The 12,609-nt window shown below is 38.4% G+C and overlaps 1 protein-coding gene across 1 annotated transcript in view; it reads left to right on the top strand.

Annotated features, from left to right (window-relative positions):
• Positions 1-12,609, top strand: part of LOC117068002 — an 85,131-nt gene that overhangs the window by 22,742 nt on the left and 49,780 nt on the right. The window contains exon 8 of the mRNA XM_033185271.1: positions 7,062-7,166. Within this exon, the coding sequence (XP_033041162.1) occupies positions 7,062-7,166 (105 nt within the window). The remainder of the gene's footprint in view (positions 1-7,061; positions 7,167-12,609) is intronic.

Raw genomic sequence — 12,609 nt, 5'->3', positions numbered from 1 at the left:
TTAGCCTCTACTTTAAGAGATCACTTCTTATAGTGTAACTCGGAAAGAATTCCCATGCTCTCTTGACAGAATAAATTATTACAGTCAAGGTTGCACAGCAAAAAGTAAAGGGAAATTACTTTTTTAACTTAAATAAAATGTTAATTGGATTGCTTATAAGACAAAGAATAAATGTTTGAAAGGATGGATATCCCATTTTACTTAATGTGATTATTATACATTGCATGCCTACATCAAAACATCTCATGTACCCTATAAATATACACACCTACTAAGTACTCACAAAAATTAAAATTAAAAAAAATGTATGGGGCGGGGCCCAGATGGCCAATTAGAAGCAGCGGTGTTCAGAGGCTCCCATGCCAAAAAACAAAAACCATAATAAACAAGTAAATCCTTCACCGGCAAACAAGGTATCCAGATTCTTATCAAAATGACTAGAAGGCTAGTTTTACCAATGGAGAGAAGGAAGAACAGTGTGGTGCAGTGGCCCACCTGCAAGACACATGGGGAAGGAGAACCTCCTGCCCCCAGCCAAGGGAGGCAGTGAGTGAGCGTGCTACCCAGCTTTTTCCATGGAACTCTGCTTTTTCCATGGAACTGTGCAACCCACAGATTGGAAAATCCCACTCGTGAATCCATGCCACCAGGGCCTAACATCCCAACCCTGGGATGCAGTTTCTTACAGCCTCTCAACTGGAATCTGCTTAAGCCTACTGAAATCCCAGTGGGGAGGGATGACCAGCATCAGCTGAGGCTGCCTATTGTCTAAGCCATTTGAATTGTTTGTGGGAGGGGCAGCAGCCAGCACTAGGACTTGCAACTGCCTAGCATGCTAAGCTCCCTGGGCGGGAGAAGGGTGGCACCCATTTCTATAGCTCCAGGCTGTACTTTTCCCTTTCTGGCACCAGGGAGGCTGGACGGCTTGGTCCTAAGACTTGTTCCAACAGCCCAGCACACTGGCTGTGGCAGCCTGTGGCCAGAATGCCTTTTCAGGCCAAACCCTGACCCATCCTTCCTCATTGAGCAGGGCTTCCCTGCAGGATCTACAATAACTCCAGCAAGAGGCTCAGGGACAGAACTCGGATCTCCCTGGGCCTGAGCTCCTAGGGGGAGGGGTAGTCGCAGTCTCTGCAGACTAGCAGACTTAGCCTCTTCTCCTGGCAGTTCGAGGAATCCTGGCAGCACAAACGAGTGGATTTCCCCCCAGTGAAGCACACCCTCTCCACCAAGGGACAAAGTTCTTCATTAAACGAGTCCTGTGGCTTGTGCCACCCAATTGGGTGAGACCCTCCAACAGGAGTTGTCAGACACTCTATACAGGAGTGATCCTGCTGGCATCAGGCTGGTGCCCCTTAAGATCAGAGATCCCAGAAGAAGGAGCAGACACTCATCTTTTCTGTTTTCCAGCCTCTTTGCGTGACATCTCCAGTCACAGGAGTAAATCAGATTAATAAAGCCTGAAGTGAATGGCAAACTCCAGCAACCCTACAGAAGAGGGACCTGACTACTGAAAGAAAATCAAGCAGAAAGTGACAACAACAGCATCAACAACAACAACGAAAAAGACCTTCACAGAAACCTCATCCAAGGATCGGCAGTCTCAAAGACCGAAACAAGAAAAACTAACAAAGATGAGAAGGAATCAATTTAAAAAATGCTGAAAACCCAAAAGACCAGAGTGCCTCTTCTCCTCCAAATGATTGCAATGTCTCTCCATCAAGGGTACAGAACTGGATGGAGGATCAGATGGCTGAACTGACAGATGTAAGCTTCAGAAGATGGGTAATAAAACTACGATGAGCTACAGGAGCATGTTCTAACCCAATGCAAAGAAGCTGAGACCCTTGATAAAAGGTTAGAGGAACTGCTAACCAGACTAATCAGTTCAGAGAGGAACATAAATGACCTGATGGAGCTGAAAAACACAGCACAAGAATTTCGTGAAGCATACAAAAGTATTCACAGTTGAATCAACCAAGCGGAAGAAAGGATATCAGAGTTTGAAGTCCACCTCACTGAAATGCAGAAAAGAATAGAGAAAAAAGAATGAAAAGGAATGAACCAAGCCTCCAAGAAATAGGGGACTTCATAAAAAGACCAAACCTACAATTGATTGGAATACCAGAAGGAGACAGGGACAATGGAAACAAGCTGGAAAGCACACTTCGGGATATTATCCAGGAGAACTTCCCCAACCTAGAAAGACAAGCCAAAATTCAAATTCAGGAAATACAAAGAACACCCCTAACATATTCCTCGAGAAAAGCAACCACAAGACTCATAATTGTCAGATTCTCCAACATTAAAATGAAGGAAAAAATGTTAAGGGCAGCCAGACAAAAAGGTCAGTTACCTATAAAGGGAAGCCCATCAGACTCACAGCGGGTCTCTGTGCAGAAACTCTACAAGCCAGAAGAGAGTGGGGGCCAATATTCAAAATTCTTAAAGAATTTTCAACCCAGAATTTTATATCCAGCCAAACTAAGTTTCATAAGTGAAGGAGAAATAAAATCCTTTAGAGACATGCAAATGCTGAAAGATTTTGTCATCACCAGGCCTGCCTTACAAGAGCTCCTGAAGGAAGCACTAAATATGGAAAAGAAAAACCAGTACCACCCACTGCAAAAACATACCAAAATATAAAGACTAATGACATTATGAAGAAACTGCATCAACTAATGTGCAAAATAACCAGCTAGCATCATGATGACAGGATCATATTCACACATAACATTATTAACCTTAAATGTAAATGGGCTAAATGCCCCAGTGAAAAGACATAGATTGGCAAATTGGATAGAGTCAAGACCTGTCAGTGTGCTGTATGCAGGAGACCCATCTCATATGCAAAGACACACATAGGCTCAAAATAAAGGAATGGAGGAATATTTGCCAAGCAAATGGAAAGCAAAGAAAAGCAGGGGTTGCAATCCTAGTCTCTGATAAAACAGACTTTAAACCAACAAAGATCAAAAAAGACAAAGAAGGCCATTACATAAGGGTAAAGGGATCAATGCAACAAGAAGAGCTACCTATCCTAAATATATATGCACCCAATACAGGAGCCCCCAGATTCATTAAACAAGTTCTTAGAGACCTACAAAGAGACTTAGACTCCCACACAATAATAGTGGGAGAATTTAATACCCCACTGTCAGTATTAGACAGATCAACGAGGCAGAAGATTTACAAGGATATCCAGGACTTGAACTCAGCTCTGGACCAAGCAGACCTAATAAACATCTACAGAACTCTCCACACCAAATCAACAGAATATACATTCTTCTCAGTGCCACATGGCAGTTATTCTAAAATTGATCACATAATTGGAAGTAAAACACTCCTCAGAAAATGCAAAAGAACTGAAATCATAACAGTCGCTCAGACAACAGTGCAATCAAATTAGAACTCAGTATTAAGAAACTCTCTCAAAACCACACAATTTCCTGGAAGTTGAACAACCTACTCCTGAATGATTCCTGGATAAATAATTAAATTAAGACAGAAATCAAGATATTATTTGAAACCAATGAGAACAAAGAGACAATATATCAGAATCTCTAGGACACAGCTAAAGCAGTTTACAGCACTAAATGCCCACATCAGAAAACTAGAAATATCTCAAATTGACAACCTATCATCACAAATAAAAGAGCTAAAAAGATAAGAGCAAAGTAATCCAAAAGCTAGCAGAAGACAAGAAATAACTAAGATCAGAGAGGAATTAAAGGAGATAGACACATCAAAAACCCTCCAAAAATCAACGAATCCAGGAGCTGGTTTTTTGAAAAAATTAACAAAATAGATAGACTGCTAGCTAGCCTAATAAAGAAGAAGAGAGGGAAGAATCAAATAGACATGATAAAAAAAAAAAAGATAGGTAGAATATCACCACTGACCCCTCAGAAATGCAAACTACCATCAGAGAATACTATAAACACCTCTACACAAATAAACTAGAAAATACAGGAGAAATGAATAAATTCCTAGACGCATACACCCTCCCAAGACTAAACCAGGAAGAAGTTGAATCCCTGAATAGACCAATAACAAGCTCTGAAATTGAAGAAGTAATTAATAGCCTCCCAACCAAAAAAAAAAATGACCAAAAGGATTCACAGCTGAATTCTACCAGAAATACAAAGAGGAGCTGGTACCATTCCCTCTGAAACTATTCCAAACTATTGAAAAGGAGGAACTCCTCCCTAACTCATTTTATGAAGCCAGCAACATCCAGATACTAAAACTGGGAAGAGACAGAACAAAAAAAGAAAACTTCAGGCCAATATCCCTGATGAACATCGATGCAAAAATCCTCAATAAAAAACTGGCAAACCGAACCCAGCAGCACATCAAAAACTTATCCACCATGATCAAGTCGGCTTCATCCCTGGGATGCAAGGCTGGTTCAATATACACAAATCAATCAACGTAATCCATCATGTAAACAGAACCAAAGACAAAAACCACATGATTATTTCAATAGATGCAGAAATGGCCTTTGGTAAAATTTAACATCCCTTCATGTAAAATAAACTATGTATTGATGAAACATATCTCAAAATAATAAGAGCTATTTATGACAAACGCACAGCCAATATCATATTGAATGGGCAAAAGCTGGAAGCATTCCCTTTGAAAACCAGCACAAGACAAGGATGCCCTCTCTCATCACTTCTATTCAATATAGTATTGGAAGTTCTGGCCAGGGCAGTCAAGCAAGAGGAAGAAATAACGAGTATTCAAATAGGAAGAGAGGATGTCAAGCTGTCTCTATTTGTAGATGACATGATTTTATATTTAGAAAAACCCAGCAGCTCAACCCAAAACCTTCTTGAACTGATAAGCAACTTCAGCAAAGTTTCAGGATACAAAACCAATGTGCAAAAATCACAAGCATTCCTTTACACTAACAATATACAAGCAGAGAGCCAAATCCTGAATGGTCTCCCATTCACAATCGCTACAAAAGAGTAAGATACCTAGGAATACAACTTACAAGGGACATGAAGGACCTCTTCAAGGAGAACTACAAACCACTGCTCAAGAAAATAAGAGAGGACACAAACAAATGGAAAAACATTCCATCCTCATGGATGGAAAGAATCAATATTGTGAAAATGGCCATACTGCCCAAAGTAATTTATAGATTCAATGCTATTCCCATTAAACTACCATTGACATTCTTCCAAAATTCAAAAAAACTATTTTAAACTTCATATGGAATCAAAGAAGACTCTGTATAGCTAAGACAATCATAAGCAAAAAGCACAAAGCCGGAGGCATCATGCTACCTGACTTCAGACTATATTACAAGGCAACAGTAACCAAAACAGCATGGTACTGGTACCAAAACAGAGATATAGACCAATGGAGTAGAACAGAGACCTCAGAAATAACACCACACATCTACAACTATCTCATCTTCAACAATCCTGACAAAAGAAAGCAATGGGGAAAGGATTCCCTATTCAATAAATGGTGCTGGGGAAACTGGCTAACCATATGCAGAAAACTGAAACTGGACCTCTTCCTTATACCATACACAAAAATTAACTCAAGATAGATTAAAGATTTAAATGTAAAACCCAAAACAATAAATCCCTAGAAGAAAACCTAGGCAATACCATTCAGGACATAGGCATGGGCAAAGACTTCATGACAAAAACACCAAAAGCAATTGGAACAAAAGCCAAAATTGACAAGTGGGATCTAATTAAACTAAAGAGCTTCTGCACAGCAAAAGAAACTACCATCAGAGTGAACAGGCAACCTAGATAATGGGAGAAAATTTTTGCAATCTACCCATCTGACAAAGGCCTAATATCCAGAATTTACAAGGAACTTAAACAAATGTACAAGAACAAAACAACCCCATCAAAAAGTAGACATAGCAAGTGAACAGACACTTCTCAAAAGAAGACATTTATGCAGCCAACAAACATATGAAAAAAAGCTCAACATCACTGATCATCAGAGAAATGCAAATCAAAACCGCAATGAGATACCATCTCATGCCAGTCAGAATGGCAATTATTAAAAAGTCAGGAAACAATAGATGCTGGCAAGGCTGTGGAGAAATAGGAATGCTTTTACACTGTTGGTGGAAATGTACATTAGTTCCACCATTGTGGAAGACAGTGTGGCGATTCCTCAAGGATCTAGAACCAGGAATACCATTTGACCCAGAAACCCTATTACTGAGTATATACCCAAAAGAATATAAGTTATTCTACTGTAAAGACACATGCACACATGTTTACTGCAGTATTATTTAAAATAGCAAAGACATGGAACCAACTCAAATGCCCATCAATCACAGACTGGATAAAGAAAATGGAGTACTTATACACCATGGAATACCATGCAGCCATAAAAAGGAATGAGATCATGTCCTTTGCAGGGACATAAATGAAGCTGGAAGCCATCATCCTCAGCAAACTAAAACAAGAACAGAAAACCAGACACCACATGTTCTCACTTATAAGTGGGAGGTGAACATTGGGAATATATGGACACAGAGAGGGGAACAACACACACCAGGGCCTATTGGGGATGGGGGTCAGGGGAGAGAACTTAGAGGATGGGTCAATAGGTGCAGCAAAGCAACATGGTACACGTATACCTATGTAACAAACCTGCACGTTCTGCATATGTATCCTGTTTTGTTTTTTTTTCTTAGAATAAATTTTTAAAATTTTTTTTAGAAAAAAAGAAAATGGGAATGGAAAATCCAGCATCCCTTAACATAACTAGAAGTTAATTGTAAAAATAAATACAATGAAAACCAGAAAAAATGAGTTAGAAACATTGGGTTGTCACCTTGCTGAAATTCTGTGAGAAGTAATTTAGTCACCTTTAAAACTTTATACCGGGTATGCTTATCATGACTGTTAAAACAAGCTCTAATTCTGTTACTGACTCTTTGTACACCTGTAAATGTCTTATTAGTATTTGGTCTTTTATATGAAAATATTAACCGTAATCCTAAGAAATTGATAGTTTTCCCCACATTTTAGAGACGTTAACTTTTGCTTGTATATCTCTCTTTTAATAAGGAGGGAAGATTGACTCCAGCAAAGTGGACATGGTTTTGGGAAACATGGGCATAAACCTCACTGAAAAAGAACTTGAAGATCTAACACAAAACCTACCAGTTGATGGTGAGAATTTTAGATATTACTGAACCCTACAGAAGAACTAGTCTTATAAATCTATTTATAACAATCATTAAAAAATGTTATTTGGACCTGGATTCAGTGGTGCTTACCTGTAGTCCCAGCTATACTGGAGGCTGAGGCAGGAGGATCACTTGAGGCCAGGAGTTCAAGGCTGCAGTGCACTATGCTTGTGCCTGTGAATAGCCACTGCACTTCAGCCTGGGCAACAGAGCAAGACTCTGTCTCTTTTAAAAAAAAAAAAAAAAAAAAAGTGTTTATTTGGTATCAAGAAAGCATTCTGAAAACCTTAGAGGAAAAACTTGAGTCCAAAGGAAGAACACATGCTATTTCTTGCTCATTGCATGTGTATTTGGAGAAAGATTTCATGATCATGATTCATTCTCTCTCTCTCTGCTTTCCTATTCTCTCTCTCTCCCTCTCTCTCTCTCTCTCTCTCTCTCTCTCTGTGTTGTGTGTGTGTGTGTGTGTGTGTGTGTGTTTATATTCAACTTTTCTTTGTATTCCCTGTAAGGTAGGGAGAATTGATAGGTATTGCTCAAATTCCAATCCACACCTTTGGCCACATTTGCTAATAGGTGACATCAGTATTTATTTTTTTAAGGGCACTTAATCTTTTATGTTTTCTTCCCTTTTACTATGGCTAGGTAGACCTGCTATACATGACACCCATCTGAATCAGTGTTTGTCTGTCTCTCACTTTCATATGGGTCCTATGGGGAAAAGTTTATGGTGGACAATTTAAACCAGCTCCTCTCCTTTTCCATTTCCCCTGATGCTGGCATGTATACATTGTATTAACCTTTTTTCAAGTAACAGTGGTAAAATTTGAGACCCAGTTTTAGGTTGGAGCGTGATGAAATAGACTATACCCACAGTCCACATCTGCCTGAATCTTTTAAAGTACTACTGGCTTATGAGAATATATACCTCAAGAGATTTGGACTCTAAAAATTGTCAGTCATTTCCTGGGACTGTATTTATCTTGGGGATCTATGGTAAGCAGTAATTTATTATAGGCAGAATTTCAGAATTTCTGAAACCCCTGGCCAAAATAAAATCTCCACCTTATTATTAATACCTAATCCTGCCCTGGGTTTGTAATGTTATTTTATAACCTTAAGTAAGGAAGTTGTTGAACTATTACTAAAAATAAATGAAAGTGTTAACAGGGCCACCAATAAGCCAGAAAATACACAGAAAGAGGAAAATTAATCTGGCAAAATTGTGGATTTGGTGGACGGTACTGGAAGAATATAGTGAAAGAAAGTTAACAGAGAAAGACAAGTAAGTGGGAGAGAAGAAAAGAGAAATACCGGTGGTGGATAATAATTGGAACACCCCCAATAATTATCTGAGAAAAGTAGTGATTGTTATCATTCAGCCATTCCAAATAAAAGTTTAAAATTAAATAGGGAACTTTGTAAAGATAATGAGTTAAATGTACACATGTACTTTTATTTTAGGTGTGGTTGTGCTATTTTAGTATTATATTTTCTTTTTTGAGTTGATGCATTTGTCATTATAAAATGTCCCTTTTTACTTCTTGTAATTTTTCTTGCCTTAAATACTACTTTGTCCATATTACCAGTGTTACTAGCTTTTTTTCTGTTTTCATAGTGTATCTTTTCCCTCTTTTGATTTTCAGCTATCTGTGCCCATATTGTTAAAGGGTATGTCTTGTATACAGCATATATTTAGACTCCATTTTTTGAGTCTGACAATCTCTCTTTTTTCTCTTTTGGTTAGTTTTCAGTACGGTTAATGTAATTACTGATATACATCTACAGTGCATGATTGCTGAGTTTTGACATATGAGTATACCTGTGTAACCCAAACATCAAGATATAGAACATTATTGTCACTCCAGAAATTTCCTTCATGCTCCATCCCAGTTAGTTCTCACCCTACCCTAGGAGCAACCAATATGCCAATTTTTTTCTACCATAAATTAATTTTACCTACCCCAAAACATATAAATGGCTCATATAGTAACTACTCTTTTGTATAAAGCCTCTACTATATATATATATATTATATATATATATATAATATATATATATATATATATATATATATATATATATATTATGCTGCAACATAATTATTCCAAAAGTTGGTGTCATAAAGCAACTACTTGTTATGCTCACAGATTCTGTAGGTCAGGAATTCAGACAGGACATAGTGAGAATGGTTTATCTCTGATTCATGATGTCTGGGACCTCAGCTAGAAAACTCAGAAGTTAGGGTTCAGATTCATCTATGAGCTCATTCTCCCAAGTCTGGCAGTTGATGATAGTTATTGGACTGGGGCTGGAGAGGGTCTCTGCTTCTCTCCAAGTGTGTTCTCCATATGGTCTCACTGCATGAGCTATTTTGGGCCCCTGTATAGCACAGTTGTTGGGTACCAAATTGAAACATTCTGACAGACAGAGAGAGAGAGAATGCCAGATGAAAACTATCCTTTGTGTGATACAGCCTCAAAAGTCACATAGCATCATTTTCACCAAATGTTATTGTCAAAGCCATGGCAAAAGTCTAAGTCTAAAGCTTGACTCAGTCTAAGCTCTTGGTGGGAGATGTATCAGTTAATGTTTTCTTTTTCTGTTTTTCTTTTCTTTTTTTTTTTAAGACAATCTCGCTCTGTCACCCAGGCTGGAGTGCAGTGGTGTGATCTTGGCTCCCTGCAGCCTCCTCCTCCCAGGTTCCAGCAATTCTCGTGCCTCAGCATCCCAAGTAGCTGGGACTACGGGCACACACCACCACGCCCAGCTAATCTTTTTGTATTTTTAGTAGAGACGGGTTTTCGCCATGCTGGCCAGGCTAGTCTCCAACTCCTGACCTCTAGTGATCCACAGGCCTCAGCCTCCCACAGTGCTGGGATTACAGGCATGAGCCACCACACCCGGCCGCATCAGTCACATTTTAACAAGAGGACGTGGGATGGGATATATATCTCAGCCATTTTTTGAAAATATGGTCTGCCAAAACTTCTTTTACTAAGCATAACTGTTTTTAGATTCATCCATATTGTTGCTTGTATCGGTAATTCATTTGTTTTCATTGCTGAGCAATAATCTATTGTACAAATCTATTATAACATGTTTATAGCTTCTTCTATTGTTGGATGCAGATTTTTACTAGTATTTTACTATAATGAATAAAGCTGCTATGAACATTCTTACACAAGTTATATGTGGACTTGTGTTTTCTTTCTCTTGGTGTAGGGAAAAGAGAGATCAGACTGTTAATGTGTCTATGTAGAAAGGAAAAATGTAAGAAGTTTCATTTTGACTTGTACCCTGAACAATTGCTTTGCCCTGAGATGCTGTTAATCTGTAACTTTGCCCCAGCCACTTTGCCCCAACCTCTTTGCCCCAACTTTGAGCTCACAAAAACATGTGTTGTATGGAATCGAGGTTTAAGGGATCTAGGGATGTGCAGGATGTGCCTTGTTAACAAAATGTTTACAAGCAGTATGCTTGGTAAAAGTCATCACCGCTCTCTAGTCTCAATAAACCAGGGGCACAGTGCACTGCAGAAAGCTGCAGGAACGTCTGCCCTGGAAAGCTGGGTATTGTCCAAGGTTTCTCCCCATAGGATAGTCTAAAATATGGCCTCATGGGAGGCGAAAGACCTGACCATCCCCCAGCCTGGTGACAGACCCGTGAAGGGTCTGTGCTGAGGTGGATTAGTAAAAAAGGAAAGCCTCTTGCAGTTGAGATAGAGGAAGGACTCTGTCTCCTGCCTGCCCCTGTTAACTGAATGTCTCAGTATAAAACCCAATTGTACATTTGTTCAATTCTGAGATAGGAGAAAAACCGCCCTATGGCAGGAGGCGAGACATGTTGGCAGCAATGCTGCTTTGTTATTCTTTACTCCACTGAGATGTTTGGGCAGAGAGAAACATAAATCTGGCCTACGTGCACATCCAGGCATAGTACCTCCCCTTCAACTAAGGTATGAAGAGATTATTTTGCTAACATGTTTTCTTGCTGACCTTCTCCCTATTATCACTCTGCTCTCCTACCGCATTCCTCTTGCCGAAGTAGTGAAAATAATAATAAAAACTGAGGGAACTCAGAGACCGGTGCCAATGCAGGTCCTTGGTATGCTGAATGTCAGTCCCCTGGGCCCACTGTTCTTTCCCTATACTTTGTCCCTGTGTCTTATTTCTTTTCTCAGTCTCTCATCCCATCTGATGAGATATACCCACAGGTGTGGAGGGACAGGCTACCCCTTCACTTGGGTAAATACCTAGGTATGGAAATGCTGCATCATAAAGTAGATGCATTTTTAGTTTTAAAAGAAATTGCTAGAGATTTTTCCAAAGTGGATACACCATTTTATACTACCACCAACAATGTCTAAGAGTTCTATTCGCTTCACTCTTTACCAACATTTGGTGTTATCAATATTTTTGATTTTAGTCCTTCGAGTCAGTGTGTGGTGGTATTTCAATATTGTGTTAATTTACATTTCCCTGATGACTCATGATATTGGATACTTTTTCAACTGCTTGATAGCAAGTTATATACTTTTCTTTGTAATGTTTCTGTTCAAATTGTTTTGCCCACTTAGGGATGTTTATTAATAGAGTTCTAGGAATTCTTTATATATCCTGGATACTAGCCGTTTCTCAGATATGTTTTCTCTCAGTCCATGGTTTGCCTGTTCATTTTCTTAATGGTGTTTTTTGGTGAGCAAAAGTTGTTAATTTTGATGAAACCTTACTTAGATTTTTCTCTTTCTTTATGATTATTGCTTTCCATATCTTATCTAGAAAATCCAAGTTACAAAGATATTCTCCTATGTTTTCATCTAAAAGCTTTAAGTTTTTAACTTTTACAATTAAGTCAGTTGATCTATCTTTAATATTTGTGTATGGTGTGATGTATGAGTTGAAGTTCACTCTTTTCTATATGGATGTCTAGTTATTCCAACATCGTTTGTTGAAAAGAGTTTCCTTTCCCCATCAAAATGTTTTGGTATCTCCATTGAAAATCACATGACTTTGTAAGTTCAATTTTTTTTTTATCCTCCAGCATTGTTCTTTCTTCTTTCTCTTCTTTTTTCCAGCCATAACACCCTGAATATGACCAGTCTTGTCTTTTTCCCACAATTGCTTTCGATATTCTAGGTTCTTTTTTTCTATATAATTTTAGAATTAATTTGTCAATTTCTACACACACAAAAAAAGCATACTGGAATTGCCATCAATGTATAGATTAATTTTGCAAGAACTGACATATTGATCATATTGAGTCTTCCAACTGATAAATAATGGACTATATTTATTTAGGTATTTAATTTCTCTTAGCAATGTTTTATAGTTTTCAGTGTAAAAGTCTTTTTATATCCTTGGTTAAATTTATTTCTAATATTTAATGTTTTCCAATGCTATTGGAAGTGGAGTTCTTGAAATTTT

Source organism: Trachypithecus francoisi, unplaced genomic scaffold, assembly GCF_009764315.1.
Source record: "Trachypithecus francoisi isolate TF-2019V2 unplaced genomic scaffold, Tfra_2.0 Lachesis_group20, whole genome shotgun sequence".
Taxonomy (NCBI): domain Eukaryota; kingdom Metazoa; phylum Chordata; class Mammalia; order Primates; family Cercopithecidae; genus Trachypithecus; species Trachypithecus francoisi.
This window is presented reverse-complemented; position numbering and strand designations above follow the sequence as displayed.